Here is a 21964-nt window from a genome sequence, read left to right as displayed (position 1 = left end):
CAAAACCGTATTGATTCACTCCTGAATGCTGGAAGGGCATTCCACTGATACTGGCATTTTTAGCTGGCATAATGATATACTTTAAATTCATTTATACTTGCATATACTGTAACTAAAATGTTTATTGTTGAACCATCAGTGTTACGTTGTGGGGATGCTATCATGCATTAAGGCTCTTGTGCCAGTACTATATTCAAGTTGTCTATTTTCCATGAACTTCTCTTAGTGCAATGCACCTGTGGGAAATGTCACCTGTACTTGAAGTGATAGATTCACTTCAAGATTCTTCATCCTAGTTGCCCTGCATTTGTTGGTTCAACCTGAGACGTGTGCATCCATGTGTAGAACTGATGGGGTATAAAAGCTGTAGAGACAGAGAGAAGTAGTCATGGGCGTAACCTCATTTAGCTTTGGTGGCCTAGAGCAGATTGGAGAACTTCTGGGCTGTGGAACTCAACTGCCCCCTGGAGGATTCCCATCAGGTCCAGGGAGGGTTGGGCTTCCTTCATGGGCCACTCCCGGGCCCCACTCCTACATATCAGGGTCTTAGGGAGGAGGTGGGAGGAGGAATCTCCACAGTTATGTCTGATCTGTGATAAGAGCAGACATTCTCTTGTGCACTTCCTCCCCAGTATAATTTGGCCCATGGAGGACTGACTGGGGGGAGTTACTTGACCCCTGCCACAACTAGGCCCCCCTCCCCTGGCCTAGAGAATGCTTGGATCAGACAAAAGGCAGTGAGGAAAGGGGCATTCATGAGCCTAATTGCTTTTGTCCTGAAGGTCAAAGGACTTCACAGTAATAGCACTTGCCAGCCTACATCAGGAACACTGCAGTCGCTGTCTAGGAATCACACCATGTGCTCTTAAAAGGAGAAATCTGAAGTCACTTCCAATTTGAAGGAATTGGTATTACAAGTTAGAGCAGCAGCATCCTCTCTAAAACTATCCGCAGAGATTTCATTTCTTTGTCAGCCGATATCTATTCTTTGTTTTTGCCTGGTAACAGGAAGTGGGAAATTATCTTCCTTCTCATCTCAATTTCCCTTCTACTTTTCACATATGTAAAGATGTGTTCATGTGGGCAAGTAACAATTATTTGTATATGAACATTTTCTAAGGTATTCAAATTGCATGGTTTCTTCACAGCTTACTAGCAGTATTTGCTGGTGTTGATCATGACAAAGAGCCCATTATGTTTGTTGAATGAAATGAATGATCTGATCTGGAAAATGAACCCTACTTAAGACTTTGATGTCAATTTATAGGAGGAAATACTTAAGTCCTAAAGCTGTGGCTACATTATTTCCACACCTGAAAATCAAGACTAAGAACACTTAACAGTGTTAATCAATGCTAAGAACACTTAACAGAAAAAAGTTTCATTGAAGAAACAGCAGGGCTTTGTTTCAAGTAAATGGTCTGGATTGAAAGCACTGCCTGAGCTACTTTACATCCTAGCCATCCTTCAGCATGTGCAGCTAGTTGAGCATGCATGTAGAACTAGTGGCTGAAGGTTTTGTAGCTGGTTTTCCTTTTTGTTCCAGGCTGTTGTATTGATTCGATTGTAGCAAAAGGACACATTTCCTTTCCAGCCCACAAGTGGGTTGTCCACTGGTGGATCTCCAGTTATTTTGGTTTATATTTCCTCTTAGCACAAGACTGTGTAGCCAGTGGGGAGGGTTATGGTAACTGAACGCATCTCCAGGATGCCTGGAGTGCCACAAGCCTGTTTCTGCGTGAGAGAGAAAGAGGTCATCTGTTGAGTCTTGTTGCTCTCACATCGCATACATAATACTGACTGGGTATTCAACATTAGTGTGAAGGGGCCTTGCTTGTGTACATATGTAAATGAACAGGAGTTTTCCATGCAGGAGGGACTCATGAGATAATTAGTAGTTAATTTTTCTTTATTATATTTCTATACTGCCCAATGATGCACTCTGAAAGGTTCACAAGCATGACAGCCATAAAATACAGTACAGTAAAAACTTGGAAAGTTGAAAACAACAGTAGAAAACCAATATAAAATGTTCTGCTTCATACAATTGCCCCCCAAGATTCAAATGTATATCGAAAGCACAGCTCCAACTTGACACCTTCATATATTCTAGGATTTATCTGGGAATAGGACCTCTGTGTGGTCTGTCTGGTACTGATTATATAGTATTTCAAAATATTCTGGAGTTTCCCTGCTATTTGTTTCATCACATAGAGGAAAGCCTGATTCATCATCAAAATGCTCACCGAGTTTGAGCATTTACACGATCTCTCTTGTGTATGAACATTTCAGTATGAATATTTCCACATGCTGAGCATTTTGGGATCCAAACGGGAATGACATTTCATAAAGAAAATCGCTGAGAGACATTTTGGTCCACACCCCTTTCCTCAGAAACTTTCTTCAGTGTCTTAAACTTAACTGATCTCCTTCTAAACTCAGATAGTATTTATTATTGACTCTAGGCCAGCTTGTGGCTCTTATGGATTTTGTTGGCTATGCTGGAGCTGATGGGAGTTGTAGTCAGCAACATCTGGAAGGCCAGACATTCCCCCTCTTGCTCCAGGTAGCCATGGGCTCATCATAATTTATATAGCAAATAACTTTTTAATTTTAATGTCATAATTTTAAAAGCAATTAATACTGTCAATTTACAAAATATGTCAGTGGCATTTTTAGCCTAGATCATCACTGAACTAAATCTTAATGAAGTAAAGAAATGTTCCTTCTAATTTTCAAATCGTAAGCATATGTTCTGTTTATATGATTTGGGTTCATGATCAAATTATGTACAAGGAAGTTGTAGAAAGAGAAAATACCCTAATGAAGTAGTCCCAGAAACTGTGATATATGAACACTATATCAATTTTTCTTGTTTGATATAGATATTTGTATGCTGCCCTTCAACATAACGTCTTTCCAGGACAGCTTGCAAATTAAGAACAATAAAGCACAGGCAATAAAACAATTGCAGTTAAAAGCAGCATGTAAAACAGTCTCAATATAATTAGGTATGTTCAGACATATTCTCAAATTTGTTGTGCATGGGGGTTTAATATTAATTTAAATGGAAGAAACTAATCTCTGTGTTTTTAATGAAATAAATGTGAAACTATTCTAGATAGGGGCATCTTTGTACTATGTGTCCATTAGAATTTCACTGCCTACAACAAATCATTGGTTTGAGCAAACATCTAATGGAACTGACAATACTATGTATAGGAGGAAAACAATCATATTTTCCAATAATGGTCTCTCTTTCTCCTTATGCAAAAGAATGTTCCACTTGGAAGCACTTCATTTATAAAAGCTGAGAGTGGCTGAAAAGCAGTTCCAAACTTAGAATATGAAGTCAATGTAAATTCTAAGTTTGGAACTGCTTTTCAGACATTGTCTGTAGCTGCATTACAACAGCAGTTTGTGTTCTACCACAGGGGTAGGCAGAAAGGAGATCTCCAGAAATTCTGAACTTCATTTCCCATCATTCTGGGCCATTAGCCATTTGACAGAGACTACTGAGAGTTGAAGTCTAAAACATCTGGAGAGCTATCTCCTGCCCTCTCCTACGGTAAAGGAGATGAGGTTGTATTTAGAACAAATATTTTCCAAATATGAGAAACTAAGTGCTAATATGTAGTAAATTATCATATGTAAATAATCATCTTACAATAGGTACAGTGCAGTGTAATATAGAGCATTAACAGACCAATGGGCCAACATGTGCACAACTTGAATTGGGATTGTGTAGACATTGGGATGTTGGTGTTATACTATTATATGCTGTTCTTATTTCAAAATCAAGGTGCTTGCAGATGAGGCATTTATTATGCAGTCACCCAGCATTACTCACATTTTACTGCCAGTCTAGATGATATTGTCCTCCATTTGTGATCCTCCTGTTTTTCCCCACCTTTTCTTCTATCTTCTTTATATTACAAGGGAAAAACTGAGCAAATGTCATTTCATTGTTAGTGGTAGGAGCCTTCCATTTGGAAGCACCTTTAATTTCAAACATATTTGCAGTGGTTTGATTCATTGCAGACAGTATTCTTGGGATGGAGGAGTGATCACAAGGAACAGTTTGTGATCTGCGAACCACATGGTAACTTGACTACCTGTGGTGTCAGTTGGAAACAAAATTCAGATACTTGAGGAATGTTGGGGAGGAGTTGATCATGGCACATGTTGGTACAATTGACATAGAATATCCCTTCATATTGTTACAAGAAATTCATTGTCAAATACACATTCTTTTTCTTTAAGTAATGATCTGTACATTCGGTGATTGCATACGAAAGGCAGGATGAATGACATCTAGTCATCTGGTAGTAGCAGAACCTCTTTTAGGTACATCCAAGACAGCCATTTTTATCTTGCAGAAACATGTTATGCCTTGCTTTTGAAACTGCACTAGTCTCTATACTATTTGGCCCACACTTTAAAGTTCTGGTTCAAATCTCTTATATTTGGACCCAATATAATTTTGAGTGTACTGTGTTCTCTAAGCCTAGGAAGGTCTCTTGATAGTAACCTCAGTATGGCAACAGACAAATACTTTGCATTAGAACTGTTCCCCGCCTCCCTTCCAGTAGCCATATACATACTAAATATCTTCTAAAATAACATCTTCATGGTTGAGCAAGTATTTTTGTGGTTGCATTTGAGCTGATGGCGCTTTTGCATCTGACTTTACTTTTCTGTTTCATATATGAGATGCTTAGGCCAATTTGGATTAGATTATTGTTCCCTGCCATAAGACTTCCAGGAGAGGATGGGCTATAAGTTGTAATAATTAAGGACATAATTCTGTGGCTATTGACACAGTCTAAGTGGCCTCTGGAAAGTTGGGAAACATTTCCCTCCCTTTGCCTTTGCAGTCAATGGAAAAAGGCACACAAGCTGTGGCTCTGAGGCTGGAAGTTCAAACTCAGAGCCGGCATTGGGGGTGGGCTTGGGAAGGGGAGGGGGAGGAGAGTGAACCTCCACAAGAATCTGCATCTTACCAGCTTTATAGCCTGGCCTACTTGCAAGCAGGCACAGAAAACTGAGATGGCCAAAATCAGCCATCTCAGTTTTGCAGGGCAGCGGAAGCATGGAGACAAGCTTGCCTCCATGCTTTTTCCATTCTTCACAACCTTCTAGGTTCAGAAGGTTATAGGTAACCACATTGGATTATGCTGCCATTAAAGTAAATTAGGGTTGAATAAAAGGGTTTTGGAATAAGACTCAAGCTCTTAGAGCACAGCAGCAATATTTACATTTAACTATAAATGTACAGTTCCCTATATTTCTGGTCACTGCTGTGCACTTTGGTTTGGTCAGCAGCTATGTAAATGTTCTGAAACATAGTCTTTTGACAGAGACACCATTGCTTTCAGGAATTCTAATACTGAACTAGAACATCCATAGATTGCTATGAAACTGCCATTTCCTGACTCATAATCTGAACCCCAGCCCCTTTTAACCTTAGGTCCAGGGCCAGCCCTATCATTGGGCACACACAGGAGATACTAGAGAAGGGGTCTGGTAGAAGAGAACAGGGCTTTGTGTACCAAATTGCATGCCTTTCAGCTGGACCGCTGCCCACCTGTTCCATGGAAGCTGCTATCCCACCTCCAGTGTTGAATTAAAATTAAACTGCCATTCCAGACAACTACCTTCTGGAATCGAAGTAGAGGGAACATACTATCCTTTACCTCAAGCAGCAAAATGTTATGATTCTGCCCTGTCAGGGAGACTGGAATTTATTGTGATACTTCTTTGCCTAGCTTTTTGGAACTTATCTATTATTCATATGATGTCGTTTGTTTGTTTGTTTGTTTGTTTGTTTGTTTGTTAGGAAATTAGTATTTCTAAGATTTTAACCCTACTCTTCAGCACATCAGTGGCATTCCCACTAGTAGCTAACAAAAAAGTAGCTATTTCAGTAAATACATTTCCACTCCCAATTGTCAGCCTTCAGATCAAATGCATGTTGGTGCTTTTGAGGGGAATGGGGACCATGTTTTCTCTTTCTCTTATTAGTTTCAATGAGTGTAACGCTATATTTTCTTTCCTTCATGAGTTTTCTATTTCAATATGGGGCATTTTAGTTTATGATTTCCACTTTTGACATGTTAAAAGGTAGTGGAGAGGGCATTTTGATGGAGGGAGAATGATGGCGTTTTATGACATTTAGCAGCCATATTTATTTATTTATAGCATTTATATACAGTTTGATTAGCATAATGCTCTCAGAATGGTTAACAGTTTATTAGGCACCTTCTTGATGTTATACTGGGCTATGTTGACCGCATCAGCCCTACCTTAAGCTTCACTGAAGTATTTATGTCATGTTTTACTACTCTTTCATAAGCAGGACATTAAGCTAGAAAGATTTCCCTTTTCTTTCCAATGAGAAACTGACTCATTTAGGATAAAATCCTGTGCCTGTTTAGACAGAGAAAGGTTCTATGACTCCCAGCATGCCCCAGATAGCATGCTGTTGGGAGTTTTTTTTCTGTTCAAGCATTCATAGGATTACACCCTTAACCTTCTAGGTGAAAACAAGTCTTTGTTCTTTCCAAAGAACAAAAATCTCCTGTGTTCAGAACCAAGAAAGTGTTCAGAATTGAGAAAGCGTTCAGAATCAAGAGAGATTAGCTTCTTGCTGTGGAGAAGCAAGGTTTCTTTCTTTTAGTTCTTGGAGATAAGTTCCTCTAAAGGATTGGGCAAATAAAAAAGGAAACTCAGCAAGTTATTTGAAAATCCGTCCCACATCAGTATATGCAGAAACCAGAGCAATTTGCTCCTTCATGCTCAGTCTTCCAAACACATTCGACATCTTGGGATGCCATTGTGTCCTGCTTTGTTTGTTTCCCACCTTGTGGATTGCAGTGCTGTCTTGTGGGCTTGACCAGAATCTTTCTATTGTGCATATTGCTTTGTCAGCTTTGCTTTGTTTGTGCTGTGTCTTTGTAATGATGATCTTCTGTGTCCATCCTTGCATCTGCCCATTGTTCCTCCCCACACCAACTCAGTGCAGCTTGTGCCTCCTCCTCTCTTTTCCAAGGTAGACATAAAATTGTCTTTTCCTTTTCATCCAACTTGTGCTGTAACATCTGATGTTACCACTTACTCTATAGAATAGGCTGTGATGTCATAGAGAAGGGGACAGGGCTACCCAAATTCTCTCAATTTCAGGGAGGAGCTGCCCAGGTGTGCTGAGGGCCCGTACACGGGAAGAGAAACAGGGAGTCCTCCACAGTGAGTAACCCCACCTTCAAGTGTACCCAATCTCCTTCATAGCCTTGTCCAGTCCAGTATAGTTTCCCCGACTATCCTTTTATCCTAAGTGTATTCAGTTCCAGGGTGGGCAACTTGTGGCCCTCCAGATGTGTTGCCTATACCTTCCATGATCCTTCACCTGTGGCTGTGTTGGCTAGCGCTGATGAGGGCTGTAGGCCAAAACATCTGGAGGGCCACAGGTTACCCACTCCTGCTTTAAACTCTGGGATATTTCCAGTTCAGTTGAGTTTCTTCCTTCTTGCCTTATCCTTCATTTCATCTTCCACCTTGTTTTATAAAACTCTTTTTTAATTTTTCTGAGATCTGATATCCACATGTATGTTGCCCTGTATGAAACTAATATTTCATATTTTGTTTTTATATGAAATGCATTTCTTTGGAAGTTCAATTTGGCTCCCAAAACTTTTGGTTCAGTTTAATCTGTAAATTTTGGTCCTCCTATAAATTAGGATCTGAACTGTAAAACAGCATTATATTGGGCAGTAGCCTGTTATGCTGTGGAAGGAGAGGCAAGAAAGCCTACTCATATAGATGAGAAATGAGAGTAGGTCTGCATAGCTAAATAGAACACTTTAGTTAAATAGTTTCTACTAACTTCTCTTGTCACTGCAGTCAATATTAAATGGGAGATGTTGAATTTAATATCTGGAGATCGGATAACATACACATTTAATCATCAAGTTTCTAGCATAGTTCCTGCTGCGGAATGTGTAGCCTTGTCAGTGTATTGCCACTTCACATGGTTGCGGAGACTGGGCATGATACACAAGACAGCAACAAGCAGGCTCTGCAGTACTTCCTCAAGCAGCTGGGAGGCTGCATCCAGCAGGGACTAAAGATATCCCTGATCTGGTATCCTAGTATTTATTTGTTCCTAGGAGATAACCATTTTAATGGTTGTGGTAAGACTCATTACTGACAGAGTAGCTTAGGAGTGCCTGAATGTGGATCCCGAGCTAATTAACTATTTCTCATTGAGATGTACATTTTTTAGTAAGGATAATTTGGTAATATACTTAGAGGCAATGTACACTACCACCATCGACTTTGCTTGGTTGATTAATTCCCAGAACTAGTAATGAATTTAGGCGAGAAGAAGCTGGAAGGAGTAGCAAAGGAGGTAGAAACTTTCTTACTAGAATTGCAGAATACTAATTAGGATCACTTAATAAAAGGCAAAGAGTGGAAAACTGAGCTGAACTGGAATGCATATTTCAAGAACAAGTTATAATGTTGCTGTTTTTTGGACATGTTGCTTTCTTATGTTAATTTTTTCATAGTTTTAAATTATGAAACTGGTTGCATTATTTCTGAAAGCTGTCCATCTACTGCAAATGGAAAAATGTATTGAACATGCAGTGTTAATAGCCGTAAATGGTTCAAGCAGTAGAAAAAAAACAATCTCCCACCTTCCCCACCTCAAAACAAATTGCTTTTACAATCACAATATAGGATTCATAATTCCAGTTGTCTGCCATGTAAAACCCTTTCTGTGCATTTTGCTAGGGTGATGCCCATGATCTTCAGCATAACTCTGTTATAAGCTAGTTTTTCTTGTTCTGCAGTCGAAGCAAGAACCCTTGACATGCAGCTTCCCACTTTTTACAAAGTATTATGAAAAATGCATGATCACAGAATAGTTGAAATGTATGAAAAAAATACTCTTTGCCTTCTTACACATATATTTCTTTTTTAGGCACTGGAAAAACACCCCAATTCGCCCATGACTGCAAAGCAAATATTGGAAGTAATTCAGAAAGAAGGGTTGAAAGAAACAAGGTCAGTATTTATGTGTTATTTTAAAATATATGTTATTTGGGTGGGGCGAATGCCTAATTTATGGATGCTATTCTATTCAAAATACAGTATATAAAGTATTTGCATCAGGATCATGGAGGAGGGGAAATCAGGCATCAGAGTACCCAAGTGAGGGGGCTGCAGTTGAGGCTTTGGAGGACCACAGGTTGTGCATCCCTGTTTTTAGAAGTGCATTCCAACCAACTGAATCTTACTAGAGTTACTAGCATTTGTATACCTTATAGTAATGAATTTATAAATATATGCTGAATCGTTTCTAAGACATTTGCTCTTGCAATGTGGAAGGATGTGGCTGGGATGCAGATAAAGCCTGTGAGTAGCATTCAAAGCCAGCCTTGTACCAAATTTATTTCAGCATTATTGTCTTATGAAACCATAATTAACTTTTGCCAGGTGCGGGTCGGAAGTATGAATCACAACCTTTTCACAAGGCAAAATTGGTAGAAAGCTCTTGCGTCCATTTATTGCCACCTGGATTTCCAGGCACAGTAGCTGACTGAGAAAGGCTTGGAGTGGAGGCTTTGTACTGCTCAGAAAAATTTGAATGCCATTCATAGTGGATGGGTCCTCCAGTGGGCAGCAATGATCGTGTGTAAATAAGCATTTTAACATTTGCCAAAGATAATTGTCTTCAGATGGCATTTATGCATTGCCCAGCTCACTGGCCAGAAAAAGAACAGCTTTAGATCCATCTAGCTCAGTTTTGTCTGCTCTGATTTGCAGCAGTCTTTCAGGGCAGTTCTGCATGCAAGGGATTTACTTCTGTACTACAGCCTTTTCATGGAAAAGTGTGGCTGTATGGTCCTACCTGGGAACTGAATCCAGAACATCTTAGCATCCAAAGCAAGAATAATGCACTTAGATCAGCAACCCAACATAGTAAAGCATTCAGACAGGATCAAAAAAGGGATAGAGTTTGATGTTGTAAATTAATGCTGATATCTTAGACCATATGCTCTTTGCCAGTGGCATTGTATTTACTTTGAATATGAAGATAAGGAGGTAGAACTCTGTAAAAAAGAAGTACTTGCTTATTGCTGCCATCCAGAGAAGAGACCTGTCTGTCACGAAACAGCCTATTTAACACTCTTTCAAGCACTTCAAGAAAATGAAAGGTTGGGGAGATGCAACTCTTTGGGCAGTCTTTGTCAGGGCCTGGGTTCGGTCCTGCACTAAAGAAACTAGCAGAGACAGCATTACATTTTCTTGTCATCTAGTAATATTTTCTAAGAAGAAAATAATGACAGTGCAGAGTCACTTACAGTACATATGTATGCAAGTTTACTTGATATTGGATAGGTGTGTGCAATAAGATGAAATATGTGAGTACCTGGGGAGGAACTGAACACTGCAGACAATTATAATAACTTCATGTAGAAGCTAAGATAGCATTTACTGTTGATGTCTTAAAAATGTAGTCAGTATTGACAGATCCTTGGTGTGAATGCAAAATAATTTTGCAGAAGACAATATCTAACACATAAATATGGAAGTGTAGGTATGGAGCTACATAAATAGGCAAACAAGACAGTAGAGTGATTGTTTTCTATTCTACTTCATATTAAGATATATATTGGTGTTCCTTTTTTCTTTGTCATATGGCACTGTTGAATGCTGGCTTCTGTTATCATTACAGTTATTGATATTATAAAAGCACTACCTCTTGATTATGCTACTGTCTTTACCTTATTTATCCAACAGTTTTTTGAATGATTAGAGAATAGATATGGACTGATTGGGTAGAGGAAAATAGCCCTAACCCAACTAATTGGAATAGAAGGGGATATTTACCTGTACCTATATAAAATAAAATGTTACAAAACCTTTAGAAAAGAACACTGCAGATAGTTCAAATGGCCCATTCAGCTCTGTAAAAAATAAAAGACAAAAAGTGGTGTGGTGGAAATGCAGAAATTGCCAGTGACAAGTTTAAAAGGGGGGGGGGGGAATGCTGCTGCAATATTATGAAAGAATGTCTACTGTGTTGTAAACTTGTATACAAATGTATTAGTAAGTTTTAGCACCTTTTTTTAAAAAAAGCCAAAACTATAAGGTGTTACTATATAGTTCTGAAGGCAAGATTTTGTTTTCATATTAGATATCACAGTTAGTAGTGCTGAGGCATCCATTTTCTGCAATCAACTGGAAGCAGAATTTAGATGGTGGTTCCACTCAGCACTTAATATAGTGCTATTTTACCCAGCAGTGTCCTTCCCCATGGCCACGATCCTTCTATAATGTTTACTTACAAATGTTCTGTTCACCATAGCTTCTTTCCAATATTAGCACAATTTCCCAGCTTGCCGGTTCTGCCTCATTAATCACTTCATGTTAGAAGGGGCAGTGGAATTCCTGATGAACAGCCTCTTAACTGCTCCCTATTGTTAGTTTCTCTTCTAGCAGTGGTGAAGCTTTAATTGCTGACTTCCTCTCATTATTCGCTATATAAAAATGAAAGTAATTAAAGTCCACTCTTCCCCAGAAAAGAACAAAAACCAAAGGGCAGTGAAGAGAAATATTTAATTAGATAAAGAAGCACTTTAGCAGTAAGACTTCAACAAGAAGCAATAAAACAGGCAGAATTTGCAAGCAGGAAACATTTCATTAAAGGCATAGAAGACCTGAAAGGCCTCAATAGCATTTTGCCTTTCTCATGGAATAGGCAGGTAGTGCAGTTGCATTTTAATTAAAACTGTAAATCACAACTTAGGTCTGAAAAAAGGAAAATGCAGAAAATATTAGATTGCAACTGTTTGTTCATAACATAATCTGGATTCTTCATGAGAAATGAGTGATGGCAATTCTGAGAAAATAGGCTAGTTTGAAGCATCCTGAGATTGAAAAAAGCATCTGTAATTGGTGTGTTTAAAGGGCTATGACCTTTTAGTGAAAGTGAAACTAGCATAGAGAGGGTTCACACCTAATGCTAAGCTATGCTGAAGGATAAGCCACCAAGGGTTAGTTGTTCACTTCTAATCCATGTCACTCCCAAAAGACAAGCAAGCAGTGCTAGTGATTTCCCCCAGAACTCCTCTCAGTCTTGCAGCCCATGCTGAGTCCCAGTGCGCTTTATGGCACAGTCTGTCTTCTTTCCCCATCCCAGCCCCTTTCCTTCTCCCTTCCAGCCCTCTTCCAGCTTTCCTGAACTGCCCCCTTCAGAGAATGTGCTTCATTTGTCACTTTAGAGGGAAAAAAGTTTGGTTCCTTGGAAGTGTGCAAGGGATCTGTATCCTGCTCACCCCTGCATCTTTGCAAGTGTACCAATTCCACTCTTGCATATGTGTAGTTGCTTTCTTTGTATGTTTCAGCTGACAAAGTGACTACCAAAGCAGCTTAGATACATAGAAGTTGACAAGGCTACTTATAAGCTAATTTGCCCTCAGCTGTGAGGGAACCAGGAGAAAAACAATACTAAGAGAAAATACAAGCCCATTTGCCCAATACAAAAGCACTGAAAAGGAAAAATAACAGTGAAAGAAGTAACTGTTCTAAAAAGAAACACCAAAGCAGAGGTGGTGAACAACGGCTCCTACTTGGCAAAGTGATCCTCAACAACCCTATTTGAAGCTATGGATTTGCAGGTTATCATGTTGGTGAAAAACAACCCACATGGAATTGTCTGCACTAGATTCAGACATCAGAGTATACCACCCTGACACTCACTTGACTCACATCCCACTGTAGCTTTGGTCAATAGTCATTTGGAACTAATGAACTCAAGCACATATTTCTCAGGAAGAAGGGAAGGTGGCCAATGAGCAGAGCAGACTGTCTTGCACTTCCAGGGCCCAGCTGAGCCCCGTGGTCAGGATCAGTTGGCATCATTTAAGCCTTCATCTTCCTGCTCAGGTTGATGAGTGAGGAATGAAGCCAGCCCCTCAGCTGAAATACTGGCTGCAGCAGCTGTACCACTGTGTGAATGGCATTAGATTGCCACTGGCAACTTGTGGCAAGGGGGAAGAATATCTGTTTCTGCCCAAATAGCACGGTCTCCTCCCCTGTGGCAAGCTGCCAGTTGTTATGTGACATAGTTCAGGTAGTGCTAGAAATGCATTAATTTTTTTCAGTTTCCATACATTGATCTATTGGAAGTGCCCGTGTCAGTAGCAAGAAAAATGCTGTGGGTAGCAAGAGCAAGAACAGGGAGCCAACAGGATGTGATGTAGTTGCAGAAGAGAGAGAGGCATTGCCTGATCAAAGATCACTTGCTGGGGTCTGTCTGAAGTGGCCAAACAATGTTAAGGGTGAGCTGGGTCAGTCCTCAGGAATATATCTCAGGACAACAGGAAAACACAAGAAGAAATGGAATCCCACAGACTGGAATGAAAAAGTGTTCAAGAATCAGCAAGATGGAAGGCAACATCAGTTCTCCAAGTAAGGCAGTAGAGCTTGAGGAGGTGACCAGGAATCTTACCACACGGAAAGGCCGTAGTTGCCATGTACATCAGGGACTCTTTGCCTGGATCCGGAGTGGTGCTGTGCAGCAAGACAGATCTGCAACTAAATACAGCAGTGGAACTTGCATTAAATCCCTGCTTTCAGTGTTAAAACCTATTCATCTTGGTTTTATAGACTATGCACAAGTTAGATGAATAGGCAAATGGTATTCTAAAGGTTGTGGATGGAGCAAGTGCAAGTCTACCAGAGCATACGCTGGCAAATAATGCAAACTTTGTACTTATTCACATCTGGATAAATGCCTTTCACTGTACTGATATAGTTAAGAGGAAGCTACTGACACCTTTATCTGTGTATTTCCTGCCCATAAAACCTTGCTCCTGGACTTATTCAGCAATGAGGAGCATGTGGAGTGCACATGCTCAGAGCTACCTGCATCATTGCTTTGAATAGGACGGCCTTATAGATCTGGTCATGTCACTTGCTGCCCACTTGGATTATTATGCTAGCTTAGATCTCCTCTCCTCTCCTCACTTTTCTAAAAGCGAAACAAGAAGTAAAAGGCAAAAAGTGTCAGCTGTATTGTACCCCAAACATTTTATGAGAAACAAGGCAATTTCTGCCTTCCATTGTTCTCAGCTAATGAGGGAAGCCACACACGTGACTGACATACAGGAAATTACAGTTTTCAACATGGCTATTATTTATTTATTTACATCAATACCACAAAATAATGTAGAATTGTTAGACCCAAATAAGGGATAATCCCATACATCTTATGCAAATTAAAATAGAAGCACATCCTATGCATGGTTGAAGAAAAAAGTACAGTGCACAGTGTATAGTATATTACAATATTATCCAGGCTCCTGCAATTCTTTTAGGAAAATGCAATTGGGGAGGAAGTTGTGAAGTTGATTGCTGCATCAGTTCTGATAAGAAGGAAATAATTAATTGCTTTCCACTCATGGGGAAAAGCAGAACCCTTGTGGGTGGGAGGGGCATTCTGTGTGCAGAAAAAGGACAAAGGAAAGCTGGTGGTCATCCCTCTCTGGGTGCCAGTGCTGTAGTCAGATTCCCAGCCATGGCCCCAGCATTTCCCTTAACAAGATCAAAACAGCCATGTGTATTTAGTCCCTCAGGTTTCTTAAGCATTGCTTTAAAATGTTACAGAAGTTATTACTACAACTTCTTCCCACCCCAACTTCACTGATGACTAATAGACATCTCTACCCAACATAATAGGCACCCTTGATCATTGCAACTGTTGGTCTAGTTTTGTGGCTCCCTCATAGCCCTCTCCAAGCCCAAATCCAACCCTCAGTCACACGCAGATACCTTGGGCTGCATTGACCTGTGTACAGATGTGTTGCATTTTAAAATATATTTAAAAAATACATTTCCCACACATTGGAGTGAAAATTGATTTTTAGGAGGAAAATAGCCTAACATGCAAAGGCCATCCAGATGTGCAGATCTAAAATGTGGCATCCCTAACTCAGAGGTACTCTTTTCTTTGTTACAGGTGTTCAAATTCTGGAACTTTACACTGAATGGGAAAAAGCACTCATCAACCCTATGTGCCTTTCAGGGCCTGAGCACTAGTGCAGATTAAAGCTGCACCACTTTATCCCAGTGAAATTTTTGCCTAAGGATTACAAAAGCCACCAAGAAACTCATAGAATGTTTGCCAATTCTCATTCTTCTCAATATAAAAGAAAAATGATAATTAACAGAGTAATCCAGTCATACCTCCTGCCCAAAACATGAATATCTATCTATCTATCAAATTCTTGTAAATTAAAACTAAAAAAGAGATAGCAGCCCATTAGCTTTCCACATAAGTGAAAACAATGAGGCTGTTTTTACATAACAGAGAGAAATCATCAGTTAATTCATTAATTTATAATTCACCAGGAATATTCTGCAAGCCTTTTGAATATTCATCCCCCATCAGGCCAGATGGGGTTTGCTAGGTAAAGGCTAAACCTAGCCATTATAGTATAATCATGGGTTTAAAAACCCACAGTTAACTGAACTATTAATTGTAGGTTAACTGTGAGTTGTTTAACCCACAATTTCTCCATAGTTTCTGTGTTCAGACATCATTTAGCAACCTCTGATCAAGGACTGAAAATCAGAATGGCTGTGGCACACACCTGGCATGCAAACTGGTTAATTCATGATTTGTCATTATTATATGCGAACTAAATCACTATATGTGTGTAGATTATCAAATAATTAAACTTGTTCGAGACTTCCCAGAAATAAGTGCAATATAAGGAAAAGGGGACTGGGGAGAATGATAATGGCTTATTTCAGCCTTGCAGAAACAAAAGGATAAAGAAAATGATTGTTTCCACAATGCACTTGGTTGCACACTATGGGAACGTGAGCTTTCCCCTTTTCTGCTTCTTACTGAACTCATTTTCAGGATAGTTTGCACTGAATGGTGTATCCATGCAGAAGTGTTCAGTAAACATAATGCAGTACAGTGATGTGTTTTGAAGGAAGAATCATTAAAATGGAGAATTGTTTTCTTCTTTTCTTAATTGTTGAATGTAAGCTTTGGATTGTGTGCAAGGGGATAATGACAATTGGATTGCACACAGACATCTGTGCAACTGTCTTGCTGCCTAAGGAGGACAAGCATGTTTGCACCAGCATCCCCCATTATTGCCCTCTCACCATTGCCACTGCATCCCACACTCTGTCCCCGCCTATCACTGCATGGTTGTTGTCTGGACTCTCTTAAGAGCTGCCCGCAGCCAGGTCCCCAAATCTGGCTCTGAGCAGGTCCATCCTCATGGCTCCAGGTGAGCTTCTAAGGCACCCATCACAGGATGCCTGGCTTTGAGGAAAGGCCCCTTCAGAAACAGACTGGTCTGGTCCAGATGCTTTCATAGGCTGACATGACACTACAGAAAGCTTGTCCTCTTATGATATCCTCAGGGCCAGCCAGAGGGCAGGCAGATTTTCCAGAGAGTCCAGCTAACTGCTGTCCCACTGTGCCATTTGCTGCAATGGGAGAGCATAACCAGTGGGACTCTCTGGAGTTGCTGCCCTCCCAGTAGAACTATATCTGGTGCTCTGGGCAGGTGGCAGCTCAAAAGAGCTCTGTTGGCCCAACTTTCCCTCTTTGTCAATTGTCACAGTAGAAGAGCAACTGGTGGGCATCCATTGTAGTCCAATACTGTGTGTGTCTGGTGGGGGGATGCTCCTGGATGAGGGGCAGCATGCAATTTGCTGAGATGGGCAGAATAACTTGACCTATAAGAGGTTAACCCTGGGAAGAAACAACCATGGAATGAAAAGAGCCAAGTGGATTCCTAGAAAGCTTCCACTTGGATGGCCTTGTGATGAAGAGGAGAGGGCAAAACATCTTGGAAATAAGAGCATTCAGAGAATGCATGGTTCTTACACACTGCTATTAACAAAGTCTAAGAAACCCTTAGTCAATGGAAGGGATGGACAACTTGTGGCCCTCCAGACTGTTTGGCCTACAATTCCCATCAGCCCTAGCCAGTGGAGCTAACAGTGAGGGATCATGAGAATTACAGAACAACACATCTCGAGAACTACACATTCCCCACAAATACATACATACATACATACATACATACATACATACATACAAGTAGCTGCAGTGTGGAGCCCTTGCTTTCAAATTCTATTTTAAACTGTTATTTGCAGGACAAGCTTGCTATATTTCAGTGCTGTATTGGGAGTCTCCAAAAACTAAATATTTCTTTTGTGGCATCTGTTTTCTGGGGCAAACTTCTATCTAGTAACTCCTGACCCTTTCATTGCAATCCACCATTCTATGGTTAGTTGATACACAAAATTGATTCAGCAGACAGATTGGCAGATCAGTTGCCATTGGCTGAAGAAACTCTGAAGCGATCAACTCATTATGGAACTCTGAGGGGCTTTTAGTTTCCACTGGGTTGGATTCAGATTTGTTCAGAGTAGCCCCACTGAAATTAATGGGATAAGTCAGTTGTGACTAAATACTCATGCATCTCAATAGATCAGCTTTATGTATGGTTAAATCTGGCTCCAATCCGTTGATTTTGAAGGGATTTCTCTCTTAATACCAATAGTTTTGTTACATCCATCCATGAACATAATAATTTTAGGGGGCTTTTCATGGAAATTGTGACTAAGCCATTTCCCTTCTGGATTGAAGCTTATGCACTGTAGTGTTTTTAAGAGACTAGAAAACCCTCTCTTTGTATTATCAATTTAGATTTAATTGTGCTTACATGTTAGAAGTTATGTTTCTGTTGTTCAGAATCCAATTACAGTAAGAACCTGCCAGCCTTTATGGTCCACAAATTTGTTTCTCTCCCATATTACTATGGCATTCAGTCCCTCGGTTGATTGATTTTTTCCTTGTGTCCCAGATATGAAGTACAGCAGGGAGAAAATTAAAAAACAAAAATATGTGTATAATCTAAAGCACACCTCAGGAATAAAATCCGTATGTTAACATGAACATAATTGTTGGAAAGTGCACACAGATAATAGATCTGCATTGTCTACAACACACATTTCAGGTTTTGTTTTGTTTTGTTTTGTTTTTTAATATATTTCCTGCTGCGACAATCAGTTGTAAAAAGATCCTCATCTTGGCAATCCTCTTCTCTGTCCCCGGAAGGAAAAACAACTTTTAAGGTAAATGGTTTTGGGGCCCTAAAAGATGGATGTTCTTTTTAATCTTTCAAAAATGTGCTTGGGATGTGGAAAGAGAGCAAGAGTTAACATCTTTCTCTCAAGATTAAGTATATAAAATCCAGGCAGCTATAGTTCAGCTGTGGAGAGCAAAAGAGTGGTAGCTAGCCTAGCACAGCCTGCCCCCAATCTTGTGCTCTCTAGCTGTGTTGAACTGCAAACCCCAAAGGACATCAGCCAGGTTGGGGAAGGCTTGTACAAAGGCCACAGTGAGCCAGTCCATCACAAGTGAGTGGTAACTAAGACACAATTCCATAGGAAGAAGCTCCTTTGAATTCAGTATGACATGTTTCTGAGTAGACATCCTTAGATGTGCATGTCCCACTGAAACTAACTGTGCAGATCAATTGCAATTAAGATGCCCCACCACTTTCAGTGCGGCTTACTCACAGCTAGCCTTAGCTGGATTAGTGCTGATGGCCTACACACACACACACAGGTTCAGGAAAATATAGTAAGACCCACATTAGTACAGGTAAAGGGAGACTGTGTTATGGTTTCTGTAGAATGGGGGACCCCGCCACTGGCTTTGGTTTGCTACTACTGTGTCTTACATAGGGTGGCCATTTGGCCTGCTTTAAGGAAGACAGTCCACTAGTTGAAGGGCTGTCAGAGAACAGCCTTGTATTATTTATTTATTTATTTATTTATTTATTTATTTAAACATTTCTATGCCGCCCCATTCAGCCTTGTATTATTTATTTATTTATTTATTTATTTATTTATTTATTTATTTATTAAAACATTTCTATGCCGCCCCATTCGCCGAAGCCTCAGGGCGGCTTACAACATAAAATTAAAATACAAGAAATAACAATATAAAATATTGAAAGCATCCTTTATATTTGAATGGGTGTCTGGTCCAAGTCTTGTTTAAAGAGAAAGAACCATAAGAAAGAAGAGCAAAGCCTTATGTTTGCCCATCAACAGTTAGCACAGGGACAACAGTTTAAACAAGCCTACAGGTCACATCTTCCTAGTATGGAAAGAGGTGTTCAGTTTTTGCATAAATTGTAGCAAGTATTTTAACATGTATTTATTTATACATATGCAATGTATAAATTCATAAATTTATAAACTTTATAAATTATACATATACTTATATGTATACATATATATTTATAATGTAAATTGTATGTATACACACATAGTTTTGGAGGGACAGCCTACTCCTACTCTTAATGTTTAATATGCAGCCTGCAGCTACAGCTCTGCCTTTTCTTTAATTAACTAAAGACTCCCCCACACACAATTCTTATCAAGATCACAGCATGTAGAAAAGGAAGATTTATATCTTCCCTCTCTAGCCCTGAGCTCTCCGAGAAACATAAGTAAAAGTATTTCCTATTTTCACCTATGGGCAATATTTTTTTAACATTCCTATCTACATGGGGGTTGAAGGGCTGTAGTTGTACAGTCATGGAATAAATCTTCTCCTCCCATGGACTGTGATCTGGATAAGAAGTGACCTGTCCCCACTCCCAGTGCCTCCAGGCAAAAAGGGAAGAGGCTGCAGATTACACTGATACATAGGCTGCAGTTTTTTCCCCTCAGAGTGCTTGCGGAAAAACAGTGGAAATTCAAAGATCTTCTCCAGGGCAGGGACAAGCAATCAACTGGTCAGTGCTGGGAAGCAGCACCACTCAGTTGACTCCCCTGCTACTGCTCCTGGAAGGAATCCATTGGACAGTGGGGCCCAGTTGGAGGCTGCACAGTGAGGTAGACCCCCCATGCCACCCCTCTCACCTGAGCAGCAGGGCAAGAAGCAGCTGCTGGGCAGTGGTGGGGCTCAGTTGGGAGCTGTGTGCTGCAGCACATCCCCCCATGCCACCCCTTTGCATGCAACAGAGTGAAGCAACTTGCACTGCTCCTCATGGGTCAAGTGGCAGGAGCAAGAAGCAGCTGAGCATTGCTGTCGAAATAGTGCTATTCACTTGATTTCCCTTCTGCTTCTTTGCATGTACCAGAGTGAAGTGAATCATGCACAAACAAGCCACCAGCAAAGGTGAGAAGATGATGGGCAGCAGTGCCCAGTTCAGGGCTACATGCCACAGCTAACTCCATTACCATACCCCTTTCGCTCTGGCTTACCAAAGAGATGCTTCAAACCAGGTACCAGCTTCAGAATGTCTCTTTGGCAAGCCAGTGAAAAAGGGGGGCAGTGCCTCCTCCCCTTCATTGTTGCCCCCCAGCAGCTTCTTGCTTCTGCTGTATGTGGGTTCATGCATGCAATACACATCACTCTGCCTTGTGCCAAGGGACAGTGAAGGAGTCAAGTGAGCAGTGCTGCGCCTTTCTGCAATGTTGCTCAGGGGATTCTCCCCCCGCCACTTTGCCTGAGCATGGATTAAGTAGCCATCAACACACCCTCTAGAGGTCCCTCTGGAGTAGGAAGGAAGGGACGGTGTGTGACCATCTCCTTGTCCTTTCTACCACACTTAAGAGCGCAAGCCTGGTGCCTCCTGGGATACTGCCTGGAGGACTGAAAGGAAGAAAATGGCAGGAAGGAGGAGAGTTACCATGGTGAGCCAAATCATCTTTCCATGCAAAAAACAGGCCTGGACGGAATGACTTGTTGTGATTGTGAACCAATCAAATTATTGGGGTGCACAACCTTTTTGGACCTGTGGGCACATCTTGGAATTTGACAAACTGCTGAGGACACTACCACAAAATGCATAATCAGTGGATCATTGCTTTGGCATCTACTTCCTGCTTCTATGGATCTTAGGCTGTGTCATAATCAGCAGAAATGCTTGTTTTTTGTATATTGGGCACTACAACTTCTATTTAATAGGGGATTGGCTAATTCAGGTAATTGCTGGGAGTGCAATACACTAATGCCTCTTTAGCTGTATGTGTTTTGGCAATGTCCGGTAATTGCTTCTTTTGTTGGGGAGTTATTACATGTTTTTAAAAAACTGGAACAGTCTTTAATTTTCACTAATGCACATGCTCTTTCAAACTCTTCATCAGCTCCATGGAAATGAACAAATTGTCAGTGTAAATGGATTATTTGTGCCTTATTGACAGCTAGAAGTCTAATACTACGAAACTGGAAGGATAAACACACTTTATGATGCAGTAGACTGGGGATGTTACAGAACTTTTGGCATTTGAATAGGTGGCATATAGATACATTTGGATACAAAGGGATACATTTGGGTATTTTGTCTACTTTAGTTGAAGCCTATGTATAATTGCTAGAAGTGGTAAGCATTTCATGCAAACCTATGTGCTGTCATTATGTGGAATTAAGTTGTCTTTGATTTATGGCAACCCTATGAATGAAAGCCCTCTATAATGTTCTATTGATGATATCTCTGCTTAGCTGTGCTAAATTCAAAGCTGTGGCTTCCTTTATGGAGTCAATCCATCTCTTGTTTGGTCTTCCTTTTCTTCTTCTGCTTTTGACTTCCCCTAGCACAGTTGTCTTTTCATGAATCTTGCCTTCTCATGATGTATCCAGCCTCAGTTTTTGTCATCTTTGTTTCTAGGGAAGGTTCTGGCTTGATTTGATCTAGGACTCACTTGTTTGTCTTTCTGTTGATCCAAGGTATTCACAAAACTCTCCTCCAGCACCATGTTTTGAATGCATCAATTTTTTTTCTGTTAGTTTTCTTCACTGTCCAGCTTTCACACCCATACATAGTGATGGGGAATACAATGGTATGGATGATCAGGAAAACATACACTTGATGATCTTTTCTAGTTCTTCCAAATCTCA

At 40.4% G+C, this 21964-nt stretch overlaps 1 protein-coding gene and 1 long non-coding RNA gene across 3 annotated transcripts in view; one reads left to right on the top strand and one right to left on the bottom strand.

The window, feature by feature from the left end:
- Nucleotides 1-8989: 8989 nt before the first annotated feature.
- Nucleotides 8990-21964, top strand: part of ASXL3 (ASXL transcriptional regulator 3) — a 98327-nt gene continuing 85352 nt past the window's right edge. The window contains exon 1 of the mRNA XM_044423923.1: nt 8990-9066. Coding sequence (XP_044279858.1) covers nt 9011-9066 — 56 coding nt within the window. The 5' untranslated portion in view covers nt 8990-9010. The remainder of the gene's footprint in view (nt 9067-21964) is intronic.
- The window catches only part of LOC123020345, an 86954-nt gene continuing 76596 nt past the window's right edge, over nt 11607-21964 (bottom strand). The window contains exons 5-6 of one of the 2 annotated variants that reach the window (XR_006414065.1): nt 13520-13605; nt 11607-13422 (exon numbers count right to left, since the gene is read on the bottom strand). This is a non-coding gene — a long non-coding RNA (uncharacterized LOC123020345). Of the gene's footprint in view, nt 13606-21964 lie in introns of both variants that reach the window. The other variant, XR_006414063.1, reaches the window with a different exon arrangement.

The sequence above is a fragment of the Varanus komodoensis genome, unplaced genomic scaffold, assembly GCF_004798865.1.
Source record: "Varanus komodoensis strain SLA01 unplaced genomic scaffold, ASM479886v1 scaffold14_1, whole genome shotgun sequence".
NCBI classification, from domain to species: domain Eukaryota; kingdom Metazoa; phylum Chordata; class Lepidosauria; order Squamata; family Varanidae; genus Varanus; species Varanus komodoensis.
The sequence above is the reverse complement of the archived record's forward strand: the minus strand, read 5'-3'. Positions and strand labels throughout refer to the sequence as shown.